The 16,653-nt window shown below is 43.8% G+C and overlaps 1 protein-coding gene across 1 annotated transcript in view; it reads right to left on the bottom strand.

Annotated features, from left to right (window-relative positions):
• SASH1 (SAM and SH3 domain containing 1) overlaps window positions 1–16,653 on the bottom strand; it is a 168,262-nt gene that overhangs the window by 11,452 nt on the left and 140,157 nt on the right. The window contains 7 exon segments of the mRNA XM_032485114.1: window positions 2,036–2,149; window positions 5,930–6,080; window positions 6,890–7,099; window positions 7,839–8,008; window positions 8,798–8,933; window positions 12,115–12,258; window positions 13,742–13,816. Of these exon segments, the coding sequence (XP_032341005.1) occupies window positions 2,036–2,149; window positions 5,930–6,080; window positions 6,890–7,099; window positions 7,839–8,008; window positions 8,798–8,933; window positions 12,115–12,258; window positions 13,742–13,816 (1,000 nt within the window).

Genomic DNA, 16,653 nt, shown 5'->3' with positions numbered 1-16,653 from the left:
GAATGAACAAAAGTCTGGGGAGGTACCATGTCCTTAACTGTTATGTGGACAAAGCAGAAAATATGTGGGGAAAAATTCAAGTCTATTTTGAAAATATCTTGCTTTTAAAGTGCTTTTAGTTTGTTTGAATTGGGGACTTTTGGCAATTTCATATCCTCATTGTATACTTTAACACCGCTTTTCAAAGTGAAATTTATGGTGGGCCCTGTTGTTCCAAAATCTGTTTAGTGGATTTCTATGTGCATATAACCATGAAGGATGCAAGTAAACCACTGATTCACACTAGGTCCATGAGACTCAATACATCAACTGAAAACACATGTGCTCTAATAACTTCGCAAAACTAGACCATGAGTAGGGTTGGCCCAACAATGTGAAGTTGGGGACCGTAACTCTGAGCCTCCAGTCACACTCTCTGAGGGAGAAGGAAGGAAGTACCATATTAGATGTGGGTAATTATATTCTGACTAGCTGAAGTTTTGAGATTTTCTTAAAAAAATGAAAGTGTAGTTTTTTGATTTTGAAGTTCTGAGATTTCTTTTAAAACAAAAATGTAATATTTTAAGATTTAATCATATGCCTTTTATTCAGAGATCTACCTTTTGTGTAAATGAAGTGATGTTTGAATGAAGTCAGACTTTTCACATTATTTTAATATGAATTTGGATATTTTCATACTGTAATGATGATACACTGCTGCCAGGATCTCTCTGCTTATGGAAGGAGTCATTCTGCAACTCGGTTCCCCGTGCAAACAAGCATCCCACTTTCCGCGGGCAGGATCTGAATGCTGAGGGCCACCCTGCTCAGGCTTCTTGTCTAGTTAAGAAGAATTGAGGATGACGATGATACTGAAAAACTAAGACTTCATGCCCTGGCTTTGCACCGTGGTCTCAGACAGGCTCCACAAAATCCTCATATTGAAATGAGAGACTCTAAGTGACAATCCCAAGCACTGGGACAGTCTTGCTCTTCAGAATAAACCAGCAAACAAATAGGCAAAGAGACCTTTTATGGTAGGTGTTGCCTCTTCCCTTGTTCCCAAAGTAGGTCCACCCATTTTAATCTAATTCGTCCATGGTTTGTGAAGGTACTTAAGATAACATATACAAACTAAATCCCTTCTGGCTTGAAGTTTGCCTAAGCCCAGATACCCTTGGCTGATGTATGATGACATTAAGTCATTAGAGTATGGACTTGAAAATGCTTATAGTGTTGGAAAATCAGACCTAAAATATTGTCTACCATTGGCTGAGAGCCGATTATGAGCCAGAGTGGTGCCAGGTGAGAAACATTTCCTAAAGGACAAGAACAAGGGCTTCAGTTACTATTTAATCTTTCTGAGCTTTAGTGTCCTCATCAATCAAATATGCATTGCAGGATCTGAGTGACAATTAGCAACTGTGTGTGTAAGCACTCAGCCAGATTCTGCGCCATTCACAGTCAACGTTTACAGAATGCGAGGTATTATTAATATATTATTACTTTAAGTCTTAGAACAGTCTATACAAGATAAACTCATATTACCACTTCAGAGATGAGGGAGGGTGGGGGCGGTCAGGGACAGAAAACAATTTGACTAAAGCCTTCAGCTATGCCCTATGCAGGTTCAAACCCCAGGTCGCCCCACTCTATACCCCCACGGCTCTTTTCATGATCCAGGTGGGCAGCTAAGCCTCTACAGGTTGCAAGACAATGGAAAGTTTAGTGACCCCTTCTCTGACACACAAGTTAAAACTCTTTCCATTTACGTGCTTCATGGGATGGAAGAGTAACTGACGGAAAGACCTCCCTACTCATTTCTCAGCATCATCAGTTGCCTAGGTTCTTGAGAGATGTTCCTCCCTCCTAATGATCTTAATCAAGTACCAATCACCCTGGAGGAGTTTTAAAAACTCCTCTCCCTGTTGCCAGTTTTCCCAAAGGCAATGGCTCAGGCTGAAGAAGAAAGATAGTCATTAGCGTAAGACGTCAAGAAATGGCCCAGAAGGCTTGCATATGAAGATGCATTTACGATTATCTGTGCTGACAGTACCGTTTTCCAGGTTCTCACTGCTTTCATAGCATCCCGAGTCCCGCGGAGAGCATCCGCTCAGGCCCTGGCTGTCAACAAGCAGCTTCTCCTGGGATCCGGACTGGTCGCTGTTACCTAGAGAAGATGAGCACATAGCATGGGGTCATAAGGAGAACGAAAAGCAGGTTTCAACTGACCATATCCCAGTGTTATCCTCAGTTCTCACCATATGGTTTGAAGCTTTTGGACTTCGGAAGAGAACAAATTATTTTAAAGTAAATGAGATAAAAGTGAATAGTGAGATCAGAACATTTTTCTTTTCAAATCAAGTATCACAGGAAGATAAGTTTGGAGAGAGCGTACTTAGTTGAAATACATCAATGCCTTTTGAGTTACCCAGAGGATGACTCTGGCCTCAGGCCAAACAGGGAGAGGAGAAATTCAGAGGATCCTGCCAAAAATGGGGGAAGAGCAACTGCGGTCCTTTCTGAGAGATGGTTCCATCAACTAGAAGCAGACAGTGAATAAATGCCCTGTGCATAAGGAGGAATGAGGTGGTATGCTTTTTAAGAGATCTAGAAGATTTGTTTCAAGTTATTTGTTCCCAGCTTTACAAATTGGGAAGCTAATATAAAAGTCAGGGTCAAATGAACCATCAAATTTTATTAGCATTTAGGAGCATTCATACCCCTCAGTGACATGCGCTGGCGCTCATATTAACTCAAAGGGAGTAAGGCTGATGAAAAGGGAATACAAACCCCTAAACCAAAGAGGGGCCGGGGGCAAATTCTTTTGTTGTTGTCACTGGGAAAAGGCTAGAGGTTTTCTTTCCTTTTTGCCTTCTCCCTTTGTCTTGCGTCTGCATTTCTATTCCCTGCACACAAAGGGTAAGACATGAAAAGCTCAAAACGCTCCCTAACTTGGAATCTGAGCACCGAACACTCTTAGAGTGGATGACGGAAGGCTGCATGTCCTGATCAGAAGGAACCCTTCTAGAGAGAAGCAGCTGACGTTTCCTGTTGGGGAAAGTCTGCCCAGAGTAAATCATGTGGCCTTCGTCATCCCTAGCTGTTCTGTACAGAGGGCACAGGTGGCCTTACATGGGTTCAACGTTACAGGAAGTACTTCTCTCAATTGTTATGCAGACTAAATGCTCGGTCAATAAAAATGGAAACCAGGAAAACATTTTCTACATAAAATAAGTAGTTGATGATGAATGGCTTTTAATTTACTTTTCTTTCTCTTCACCTCCCCTCCCCCAGTGCACATGCGCATGTGCGTGCGCGCACACATACACACACACACTAAATCAATAAACCAGAAATCTTTTCTCAGTCCATTAAAAAAAAGAAACTGTGGCAAGGCCGAGGGCTGCCATCCCACACACGGGCCAGCTGTTCCTACTGCCCACTTAACACCTCCTGCTTGTGTTTCTCACAAGGAAAGCACTTTGTAACAGAAATCATGGCGGAACAAGCCCTTAAATTAGAACATCAAATTAAGAAGTGCTATTTTTGAAGTGATTAATGAAAAATTAACTAAGTGGGAGGATAAGAGCAAATCCTTTCCCCTTCCCCGCACCAGAAGTGGAACATTCCAGAGTGATGTCCTCATCGTGTGGAAGAGTCTGCGGATTTGGAATGGCCTTTGTTCTAGCCTAGCATATTATTTAGGAAAATGATACTTATAAAATGAGGGCTTTGAGCTATCAGTTACAACCCAGGAAGAGGAATCAATGCAGTTTGTCCTTGGCGAGATCGTTCAGGGGATGGCAGCGGCCAAAACAGACCCCAAAGTGCTGACCGATGGGAATAAAATGGAAAAGCTGTCCTTGCCACTGCAGGAAAATGCAGACTGCGCCTACATCTTTGGGGATGCCAGCCTCACCACACAGCAGGACACCTGAGGTTATTATGGGGAGTTAAGGGTCCCTCTGCATTGTGTGAAAACCACAGTTCAGTTTATAAAGTCATGAGACAGATGCCAAGGGGCTAAAGCCACTTTCTTCCTGAAGGATCCAATCAGCAGCTACTAGGCAGGAACCCAACTATCAAATTTAACAAAATTCTCTAAAACCAAAAGCCAGTGTTTCCCAAATAAGTTATCCTTCTTCACAAGGGAGAATGAAGCAAGATCTCTCAGCTCTCAGGAGATCCCTGGATCTGTCTAGTTTGACAGAAACTGATTGTGTTCCTCTAAGTCATCAGTTACTTCTTAAACACATTGAATGTAGAGTCTTCTGGCCTTAGGATAAGCCTGGATCCAGGCTCTTGGTACTAACTGGCACCCCTGAGCCCTTGAAGCCTTTATTTTAGAACCACTGGGGAAAAAAAAAGTACCACTTTATGTATCATGGATGTTCTAAACAGTGGAACAGCATAGATTCAAAATGGGATTTATGAAGAGGCAAAGAGCCTTCTTTAGACTTCTGAGTGAGCACCAGGATGGGCAAAGATTCCCTCCAGTGGATATCCCCTGGTGCAAATCTCAGGACACGATCCCAGGAGGGGCGAGGAGTCTGAGCCACTGCGGCACCACAGAGACAGATCCTAACACTCAGAATTGAGCTTTGCTCCTCCTGGGTTTGAATGCTAAAGGAAACGTATTAGACAGGGTTTATAAACCAGCTGTTCTCAGTGGCTGAGGAAGAGCAAATGAGCTATCTTATAGAGCAGATGTGGTCAAGAGACTAGATGATTTGATGTTAATTGATATGAACATAGCTGGTCAGCTACACCAGGCTCCGGGCCAGGCTCTGACACAACCTGGCCACAGACCCCCAAGGTGTCTCCAGGGGAACTCCAATACTAAAGAGACCTGGTTATAAAATGATGTTAACTACGAAACACAATTCCTTCCAAATCTATCCCTGAAGGCAGTGTGTTTATCTAGGGGTCAGATAACTGTTTGATGGTGTGTTATCAGTTAATTTAGAGGGAGGACCCATTAAGCAGAAGTGAATTTAACTACACTGAGACAATTGCTTCCATGTCTCTTGGGCTTGATACATTCAGTAATGTATAATTTTTCTTCCACCATTAACCATGGTTTTGGTGTGTCTTTTAGCAATAGAAATGCTGTTAGCCACTGATATCCCTGAAGCAGAGCATTTGAAAGAAAATGCATTTGAATTCAGTAACTGGAAAGGATACTCCCCCCTATGATGAATAATTCCAGGAATATTTCTGATGTCAGATTGAAGAATAAAGAGCAAGATAAGACTGGGTTAATGGAGCAAAGGATACGGTATATTCAAATAGACTACATAAAAGCTGTGAGCTCACTGAATTCTGCTCATGGGCTGTATAAATGAGCTATCATTTGGCTGAGAATTCGCAATCTGAAATTCTCTGCTCCACATATTCACTTGGAATATTTCTTGCTTCTTTAATGCAAGCTGATGAATTTCATTTATTCATTAACTAACCTATTCAATCAGAAAACAACTCCTCCTGTGCTTGAGAAGTAATTAACCCTCGGTGGGGCAAGATACTCCCAGTTTGTCAGTCCCTTTTGTGCCCAGGTATCCTAATGACCTCCTGAAGGCTGCATTTCCTACCAGTCCCTAAGGGGGCATGAACTGTGCTTCTTAAGAAAACTGCAGTTTGATGCTCAGTCACGTGGAGAAGCATTTTCCTCCATTATTACCTAGAAACACACGGGGAGAGGTATCAGGCAGTAAGGTTTTCTTTTTCTTTTCTTCACACTCCTACAAGACAGCAAGGTCTGCCCTGGGAATTTACGTCTTTGTGCAACTTGAAATAATACAAAATTGACCTTGGCTTTGGAAAGAGCAGGATCCAATGAGTGACTCCAGGGACCTAAGCATATGCTAGTTGCTTATGGGATGCCTGCTGGTGACCTGAGCACGTGGCTGCTCCAACAGTGAACACCCCTGTGCTGGGAGGGACTTACTGTCATATTCCTGTAACAGCTCCACTGCTGTCAAGAGAACAGCTCTGTGTTCTGGGTCCCTGATATTTAACTCGTCCAAGTCTTCCTCCTCCAGGAGCTTAAAGGTGTCCAAATCTTCATAGCCATTGAACAGGAAAGTGGGCATGTGCTCCTGTGAGGAGGGACAGAGGACAGAAGTCAGTCAGCAGGCCCAGCCATGTGATCCATGACCCAAAAAACCAGCCTCAAACCCCTAAACTCTTTTTCCATAGCCATTCTGACGCTAATAGAAAAGTTATTAAGGATCCTTTGTAACATGTTCTGTGCCTCCCCAATCCTACAGCTTAGCAGGCAGACAGGGCCCTGAACTAATCACGGATTAAGAAGATGTACTTTGCAGGCTGAGATGGACTCCACTGGCTTGCATGTCAATTGTGCCCTTGCTACGAACTGACACCTGTAACAGCACCCAGGGCTTAGTGGAGCAGACTCTTCTTTCATTTAGAGCTACTGGAATCCAGCTCAGAAAGACTTGTGACTTCCTTGGGAGCAAGGCAGTTTTGCAAGAGAACAGAATCCACCCTGTAGACCCACCATAACAGGTGCTGGGAGTAATGGTGGGAGAGAGGAGGGAAGGGAGACCCTTCATGGCCTCTGTGAAGCCAACCAGGGAGCCAGGAGTTTGTTCTTACAGCCCTTCCAGGTAGTAGCTCAAAGCTCACTGCTCTTTGGAGGCTGCTGTTTGGACTAGGAGCAAATTCTGACTCGAGGTTTATGCCACTGCTGCCAGCGGAGGTCAAGGGCAGCATTACAGTGCCGGCAACGCCTTCTGTAGGGTCATGCGGACACATCAGAGCCACAGGCCGCCCCTGCTGGATGACACAGGTCACTCCTATCCTTCCCTGAAAGTGCCCTTGCTCGCTTAGTTTGGAAGGAGGAGGCAGTGTGGGGTCACGTGGGCCAGAAGAGGACAGAACTGACTTTGAGGTTGATGCGATCGAGGAGATCCTCCACCGACTTGGGCTGGGGGGGTCTTCCTTTCCTCCTCCTCCTGGTGGGGCGCTTGGGCTTCTCCTCTTCCTCGTTGAGCACGTCCACGTAGATGAACTTGAACGTGCCCACCTTGTTGTTCAACAGGCCCATCCAGGTGCCCATGGGGGGTTTGCTGATTATATCGATGATGTCTCCTTTCTGTGGCCCAGGAAACAAAGATCTTTCCATTAGGTACATTTCCATGCGCGAACCATCAGTCAATCAGAAGTGTTAATCGTGTGGATGTGAAGACACTATGAGGGCCAGAATCAGGGTTCCACGAGTCACCTTATACGACTGGGAGCCTGGCAGAGGGCCAGACAGGGCATTCCTGACCTTACTGGATTCCTCTTGCACCACAGGACAGTGTGTCTGAGGTCCCTCCCAGTGCTCGCGGCTAGGTGGGCACCTGGCTCTCTGAATGCCCTTGCCCTCGTCCAGAGAGTTCCTACTTCTTAGAGAAAGACTGTCCCACCAATCAGGTATCAGTGGCAATCCCTGTCCTGTACTCACTTCACACATTCTGTGGAACTCCATTTGTCTCGTACGAATGCCACTGATCACAGAGAAGCCAGTCATGTTCTGTCAGTAGGGAGAGCACAGAGACTAAAGGCGGGGAGGGCAAAGGGATTGTGGAGGGAAGCGGAGATCAGAGGACAGGGCCAGGGGATGAAGTGGTGACAACAGAGGATTAACAGGAGACCCACCTCTACCCCCAAATGCTGGCCGATTCTCTGCTTTGTTTTTCACTCTTAGAAGAGCCCGGTTTATCAAGGTAGCAGAGACCCTGGCCAGTTTGCACCAGAACAGCCCAACATTCAACAGCAGAGAGAAAAGAACACCTCTTATGGGAACAAAGAACCAGGTGTCACGGCACGGAGGCCAGGTAGACACACACCTTGAGCTTGAGCGAGTCTGTGTCATAGGGGCTGGGTGTGAAGTCGGTGTGCACCCTGGCGCGCCCACAGAAGGGGCCCCGGTAGGGGGGCTCCTCGTCATCACCGTCTTCAGACTTGACGCTCTCCCTGTTGCTGGTGGAGGAATCTGTGGTGCTCACTGTTTGACCACCTGCACAGGGAAAACAGGAAGAACACAGGTAAATACAGACTCCTGCACAGCAAAGCTGAAGGGCACAGGAGGCAGCAGAGATTAGCAAAGTAAGGGCCAGAGGAGGGAAGTCATGAGCCATAACCAGACATCAGGACCAGAGCAGAGTCCGGGGGAAGCTCCCAGCTCTCTGACTGTTCTCCCCAGTCAAGCCCCTCATTGGACAGGGGACTCCAGCACATTATCTTTATGACCGCGGAATCCGGGAGACCCCCTGGAGGAGGACGTCGCCAGCCCCTAACATGCGAAACCTCCCATTTGTCAGGCAGACTATTTTTTCCGCATTTTACAGATGAGGAAACCCAGAGAGGCCAAGTAATTTGCCCAAGGCCAAGTACTTTGAAAGCTGTGGGTTTAAACTTGGTCTCTCTCCCTACGGTGTTCGGCCGATACCACTGTTGGATGGGGAGCGGTTGAACAGCCTTCGATTCCATGACATTAGTAATTCTCTTGTTTTGTTGGCCATCTTCATGAGCCTTTCCCCTCGACTCATTCCTCTCCATTCTCCAGTTCTTCCTCTGACGTGCTTTCCCCCTCTTCTCCGACCAAAATTCATCACCCACTCTTTTGTGCCACTGTTGTGCGTCTGCTACCGAACAAACAGGACTCTGGGGTCAGGCCTGTCTCTGTAACAGCTCCCTAAGGGTCGGAACTTGGTCTTATTTATCTTTAAATTGCCTGAACCTGACATTTGGTAGAAGTCAGGTTTTGACTCAGAGGAAATCATCTGTGGTTACCAACTAGACGTACTCATCGAGCTCTGCCCGCTCAGGGAGCTCCGCAGACTCTCCACAGAACCTCCGGCTTTGAGCTTGGGCTTGTCCACGTGCTCGCTGTCAGGTTGAGAGGACGGAGGGGAGCCAGGCATCCCATCAAGGCCCGAATCCTGCAATGGGTTTCGACAAAACTATGTTATCAGAGTGGGCAGGTGTCCTTGTGAAATTCACAGCAATTCAGCCCTCAATGGCATCAATCAAATCCACTTGTATACCCCGTCTTTACCCAATATACTCCTTTTTCATCTGTATCCTTGCTTCATCTTAAAGTTGTGGCTCGTGTAACTATTTAAACACTCAAGAATTATTTTCCATGCTCAAATAGATATTCTTGAAAAACTATCTACCTTGTAGACAAAACATTGCGTTAGAAACGCTTAGAGACTATCAGCCTGCTCCCCAGTCCAGTAATAAAGCTGGACTTCAAATGCAGATCAAATACAATCCACTAGTAATGTACTATCCGGATGTTCTACCAGAAAGCATTCAATCTATTCGAAGGGAAATATTTACACTTTAAAATAAATGTATTCCTTGCTTTAAAAAAAAAAAAAAAGCCAAATTCTTATATGTCTACTTAAGACAGATTATTGAAATTAGCTAATAAAATACCAATTTAGGATCCAGATACACAGGTGGCCCTTGAACAACATGGGGGCTAGGGGTGCCGACCCTCTTTGCAGTCGAAAATCCGAGTATAACTTTTAGTTGGAGCCCCTTATCTGTGGTTCCTCATCTGGGGACTCAAACAACCACAGATTGTGTGCACTATGGTATTATCCATCTATAACTGGACCAGTGCAATTCAAACCTGTGCTGTTCAAGGGTCAACTGTACAGCAAGCATACCTCTTTCCTGACTATAATACAATTTCCATAAGTCACCCTGTGATTTTAGCTTCTTTCACTTCTTTTGTGTATTGTTAGGGAAAAGCTTTCAGATCAGAATGCTGACATCAGTGACCTAGCACGACTTCTCATTTTGGGGGTAACTACCATATCCTTAGCTGGGCAGCCCCTCATTTACACATGTGACTATAGCACGGTTGTTTGATTCGTGGCACTATACAGACGGACAATATCACACTTTCAAAAGCCTGCAGTCAGAATGGTTGACTTGCCCAGAGTGAAAACTCTCTGGCATATTATACCGCCACAGGAGTACAAAACCGTCTAAAGGAAACCTGTTATTTGCATAGTGCCGAATCATCAGAAGGGCTTTGACGAGGTTCTGCGGGGCCCTGCAAACTTTTAAGGACAATAGTAAGGGCAGCTTCTGATTCAAAACACATTTCTGCTTTACATTTAAGGAAAGCAAGCAAGCAACCTCAACAACTGCAAACAGAGTGCATTACCAGGAAGTTACTGAAGCGGCAAAGGATGAATTCCTGAGTAGGTTTTCACTCCTACTTTTGAATCATAAAATAAGCCATCTTTCCAATTAAAGTCTTTTCAAAATGCTTTTGAAAAACAGCAATATGAAATACACATCTCTGATACTATATGTTCACAAATACTTTTAAAAATTATTAATTTATTCATCACATATTTATTGACTGTCTATGAGAACAGATACTATTCCAGACGCTGGGCATATAGTAGGAACAGAGCAGAGAAAAATCCTTATCAGAATAGTTGGTGTATTTACTAAAAAGTTAGGGGAACAAAAAAAAAGAAAGCCTTACAACATTAATTTCCTCTCTCTAAAAAGCATTATAATGACTTATTTTTTTTTCTTCTGTGAAATGTCTGCTTTAAAAAAAAAAGAACTAAAAATATAAGACATCTAAATAGTGGTAAAATTATAGAAAAATGCTCAAAATTACATTGAAGTTCTACGCTCATGATCCTTAAAGCAGAAAAACCCTAGGAATGTAAGTTTACAAGAGCTTTTAGTGGATGTTTGAGTTTGGGGGAAAAGCCAGCTAAATAAAGTGCTATAAATTTGTGGCACTGCTTTCGCTGGCATGGTGTCTACTTCATAGAAGAGCACAGTTTGCTTCATTGCTGGGCAGAAATATAGAATCACCATTGCTCCCACACCCAAAGGGACAACAGTCACGGAGAAGAGATACTGGAGGCTGCCCAGACTTCCCTGTGGGTCTAACAAGCCACTGTTTCTCAGCCTGAACACTATCGGCATTTTGCATGGCTAATTCTTTGCTGTGGAAGGCTGTCCTGTGCTTTATAAGATGCATCCCTGACCTCTATCCACTAGGTGCCAGTAGCACCCAACACCACCCCAACCTTGCTGCAACTATCAAAAATGCCCCCAGCCAATGCCCTGGGGTTGGTGGGAAAGCAAAACCACTCTCTACCACGGCCTGTGAGAACCACTGTAACAAACTGAAAATGTTGTGCAGGCTTTGTTTGAATCACAATGCGGGAGGCTGGCTTGCTGGTGTTCAGAGATTCAAACACGGGGATACTTGGTTCTTAACTATGTCCACCAGAGGGCAGCAGCTGAGCAAAAATGTCTGCTTTCCGTGCTATTTTATTTGTCAGATAACAGCATTACCTACATATTTCAAGTAACCAGTTCACACACAGGGACTTCAACAGACTACAGAATGAATACTATAAAGGTGCCAGAGGAAAGTGTTTTGAAAATCTAATCAAAATTACCTCAAGGCCCAGCTTTCCAAATGTCTATTCCCTCCACCCATACAAACTGGTCATGTTCCTAGAGATGAAATTATAAAAGCGGGGAAGCAGGGCGGGGGCGTCAGTTCTGTGATATCTCAACAGCTGCAGATGGGGCTAGTCAGTGAAAACACCCCCGCAGAAACGGTGATTATGTAAGTCCTGTAGCCAGGAAGCACTTTCTGAGTTTGCTCTGTGCTTCTAGAACAACTTATGCTACATTTATTTAAAAAGTCTGCTGTCTAAGAAAACTTGAGTGTCTTTTTTAGGTTTGATTCTGGTGACATCCATTTTGGAGCAAGGGATATTTTAGAAAATAAAAAGCCATTCCTCTGTGGTCTCATTTTCAGTGCTTAAGGCACTAAAGAACAATCATTTATTGACATGTCGGTCTTTCCTCTCATCGGTAGGTAGACGGCAGGCCCTTGCTTTGTATTCCCAGCACTGAGCATGGTGCTCGGATGACCCTAAGTGCTTAAAAAACATTTGCTGAATCCAATGTTTGTCTACATAAACCAAGCATGGTCCTGGGGATTGGCTAACACCAATGAATGTATTTAGCAGCTTTTTAAAATCTCAGACTGACCATCCTCAGCTTTCCTTGTTGTCAGGGAGAACCAACGGGGCTTTCTGCTCAGCCGTCACGTACCTGCTCAGAGACAGAGCTGCTGTATTTTTTAGACATTCTCTTCCTCATTGTCTCTTTCACTGATTTCACCTTTTTTCCAAGAGAGATGCGGGAGGCAGTGGGTGATTTGATTACTTCTTTGTACACAAAATCGCCCTCTTTACTCTGTAAAACAAAATGTTGTAAGTATCTTTAATCACAGAAAATGCAGCCCCCAAACAGGTTTTATTATTCAAACCATGAATGTTCTGTGTCTCAGAAAAACGTTGGCCCGCCCCAGGATCTTCACATTTTTCTATGTTAACTCAGTGCTATGTTATTTATCTTTTCGATTAAAAATTAAAAGCTACTGACTAAAGGGCTTTTGTTTATTTAAAGTGGGATGTAAGTCATTTTATTTTATTTAATCTTAGGATATCCTTCTCCTATTATATCTTTTCCCACCATTTAAAATATCCAAGGGGACAGTATTTCATCAGTAAAGAGTGATGCAGACGAGCCATTGTTCACTGAATCCCAGCAGCAGGGAAGAAGAGCAGGGTAATACTACTGAATCACCCTAGGGAAGTGGTAAGAACCAAACGGCAAATGTCATTCATTAGACGTCCAGCATCTGATCGGATTTATAATACTGCAGCACTTCGTGTGGTCAGCTCCCGAAAGCGTGTAAATTTCCTTTTCTGAACAAGTTGGACTGTGGTCACTTCTCAATCTATTTTGCATTGAAAAAAAAAATTTCCTCCGAGGAGGGGGAAAAAAAACTTTCAGTTTTTAAAAGACTGACCACATAAAATCACTGGTTTGCGAATCAATAAAATTTGATATCCAAATAAGTTTTATTATTCCAGGAAATTCTCACACTTCAAACAGATGGGTGCTTTAGCTGACACATGATCATTTGTATAAACAAATATAAAGCTCAGAATTCTAATTTCACAGTCTCATGACAAAATGCACAACGGGAAAACAAGACTATATGGAAAACTCACCTATATCCTTAGGACCCCAGAGAGTAAACGGTAGGAAGCAGAAACTGTACACCACACCGGGGCCCATCCCTAGGCTGCGATCTGGAGGCAGGTCTGAGGAGGCAGTAACCTTGGCCCTCAAGGAGTCTGGTTTGCTTTGGCCCCAAGGGAACTGGGTTCATTTCAGGAGACCCCAGATCATAAAGACCTAGGCGGAGTCCAAGGCTACGCACTTGGCCCATGATAAGGCTGTTTTTCAGAAATGCTGGCACATAGTCTTGGAACCCGAATCACAGGGCTCCATCTGTGGCACTACCTGTGCGTAACCAATGGTCACATGCACTTACAACTAATGTGAACAAAAAGCCCGTGTGCACAAATGACTAAGACCATGGAAACCAAACTCATCTGGATTTGTGACCTGAAGAAACCTGGAAGCCAAGGCATTAAAGAACTGGTGCTCCCACAGGGAAAGAGATGGAGGCCACAGGTGGTCACCATTCACTCCACAGTGGAACAGAGAAGAGTCTTTAAGATGGTGGCTGAAATAGGGCTTCTCTCCAAAGGTGATTTTGGATCCCCAAGGAAAAGGTATCAGTCCTCAAAGATACCAAATGTGAAACTATGGCAACACATCACTTGAACCCAAACCTCTGGCTTTCCGTCTGCTGCATACTTACCATTGGGTCAGAATTATTACTGCCAATGTGCAGAGAACGATTTGTCAAGTCAAATCCTCCAAAACTGCAGGTTCTCTGTGGAAAGGGGAGGGCAGAGCAGGAATAATCCAGTTACACCTCAGGCGGCCAGAAGTGCACCAGCCCAACACAGTTCCCGTTTGCAGGACATCACTGAATCACAATGTGTTACGGGATGAAAGTAAGAAACGAGAAATGATGAAGAAAAAAATACATGATTCATGTTCTAAGGAGACGTCACTCATTTTGCCCTTCCACGGGCCAGCGGAACTGTTGCCTCCACCAGAGGTTCAGAATCCCCTTAATATGCGAGAACCAACTGATTAAAATACAAATAAAAACAAAACCCCAAACTTACACATGTGTTAAGTGCTCTAAGATTCCCTGTCTCTTAGCAACAGAACTTCCCTTCCAGCCCCCTTACTGTTGGCTGCATCCAGTAGCGAGAAGTGAGGAAACATGTATTATGCGCTCAGAGTGGTCTTTGAAACCCAGATCTGAAGTCCTGCAGAGCCCTGCCACCGACAGCAGGCTTTCCCAACAGACTCTTCTTTTGTTTAGTTTTAAACCGCTGAGATGGAGGGAGAAAGGTTATGTTTACAGTAGAGTCCAATCAAGCCAAGAGGATTACTCACTCATTGCTTCCCTGACCTAGCCAAAAATGCTGATAACTTTCCTATCTAACTGTCCAACTTACGACCCCTTTCCTCAGAGTGTATGAAGTCAAGACACCACATTTGCCTAAAAAGAAAAAGGGTGATTCTGTGACTGCTTCTGACCACACTTCCTCAATTTCAGTGGGAGAAATACTGACGGTATAAAGAATGAAAACTTTATTATCCTTTCAGTTGGTTTCAAATTTTATGGAACTGCTGGTTCCTATGCTTTTATGTTTCCAGAACTTGGTTTGAATTCTCTGCTGTTTTTCTAGCAAAAGCTACTCAAGGACCACTTCCCCCCACAAACCCCCCAAATCTTTAAGAAAATGGAGGCACTCAAGACACACTGATTTTTGCTGCAACTGATTTTTTTTAAGCAACTGGTAATAAAATTTGAGTAACAGATTTGGGTTCCAATATTCTGTATTACTTGTTTCTCACAGCACTCTAGCTAACAGCTATTAAATGGAGGACATGAACAGAAAAAGCACAATGTATGCTATAGACATTGCTTATGTGAAATCACCACACCGAAGATACATGTATTAACAGAACTGAGCAAGTGGAAACATCCTTAAATGCTTAGGTTTTTGGAATCACCCAGACAGAAATCTAATTCCTGGTTCTGCCACTTAACTTGCTGTGTGACTACAGGTAAGGTACGTAAACTCTCTTGAGCTTTCCTTTCTTCATTAGTGAAATACTCTCTATCCTGTATCTGAGACTTGTAGTACCACGGCCCCACAGAAAGCAGATACGCTGAGGATGTTAGTTTCTTCCATGACTTTTCGTGAAGGCGACACTGAGAAGTTGGTAGCTTGCCCTGACAACGGTTATACTGAAGTTTAGGCTTAGTCAATTTTCTAAAGAGACAAACGAAGAACTGGAGCTTAGTTCTGGGCCTTACATTCTGGAAGCTTCCACTGTCAAACCAGGGCAATCCCAGGAATGGGCCAAAAAAAAGAGAGATGGCAGGTGTGGCAGAGGGAAAGGCCAGGCAGGAGATGCAGAAGCGTGACGGGAGGCAGGTCGGGATGCCCAGCATTCAGGACATCACACAGCTGTTATTCCCCCGCATCAAAGCTGTGGCTGCTGTTTTGAATAACCGACCATGGACACAGTTTCCGATGCATGTTATTCTAATTTTACATGAAACATCAGTGGACAATCTGATTTCTCTTACAGTCAATGTAACTGGACCTACCAAAGAGAAAGACCTCTGTATACGAAAGCACTCACCAAATCCCCTGATCTGCAAGCAACTTTACAGCTATCTCTCAAGGCTAATTTTTAACTTTAACTTTCCCTTTCCAGCTTAAAATGTCAAATAAATTTTCTCATTTTTTGCAAAGGCAGTCATTTTATTCAAGTTTCTTTCCTGTGACTCAGGGCTCTGCAGACACAGTATGGCGTCCAGATGCCTCGTCATTTTATGACTTTCATTCTTCCCTGCTTTGAATTCCAGCCTCCACTGCAGCTCTGGAGCCCAGAATGTTATTTCTGATGCATATGAAATAACTGACAAAGAATTTATGTGGAAACTATAACTGCAGTAAATTAGAAGCTCATTTATGTCTTCCTATGCATGTGTGCCTGCATTTCTTCCTAAAATAAAAAGTTTAGTGTAAAGGGTGGACTGGTTTTCTTAACTACCAACTCAAACCTCCCCCAGTGATAGGCTAAGATATTTGGAACTGATTCCTCTTTATTCACGGAGGATGAGCAAAATTTAACAGCAAGCACTACTTGAATGAATCTCTTAACTTTTTCTGTATTGTCAGGGAGTTCTCAAAGCAGCACTACTTCGACAGAGATAACAGAATGTAGACAGACTAGTACAAGAAAGTAAACCAATCTTTGACTTTGGTGGTCTACCATAAATGAAGCCTAAATGAGGTTCTTCCAAGTTCAAACATCTCCTGTACAGATAATGAAAAGAACACTTCAGATAGATGCTTGTGGGTGAGGAGAGCCAGTCGATGGAATGGTCATGCAGCTGAAAACATGTTTGGGGGGGGGGGGGTTGAATTTTTTTAAATGGACAAAATTCCAAAATGTCATGCATGTCTGTTCCCCCAAACAAAAACTGAATGACCAAATAAAAAAGCAAGACAAGTGACCGTTTCCAGGGAGTACAAAGCATTGTCATTTCCCTGAGGTTTCGTCAAGCAAATATGGCATTTTTTGAAAGACAAAAAGATCAAGGTTGAAGAATAAAGGAAACTATACTTTTCA

This window comes from Camelus ferus, chromosome 8 (genome assembly GCF_009834535.1).
Source record: "Camelus ferus isolate YT-003-E chromosome 8, BCGSAC_Cfer_1.0, whole genome shotgun sequence".
Classification (NCBI taxonomy): Eukaryota; Metazoa; Chordata; class Mammalia; order Artiodactyla; family Camelidae; genus Camelus; species Camelus ferus.
Note: the sequence above shows the minus strand (reverse complement) of the source record. Positions and strands in the feature narration are given on the sequence as shown.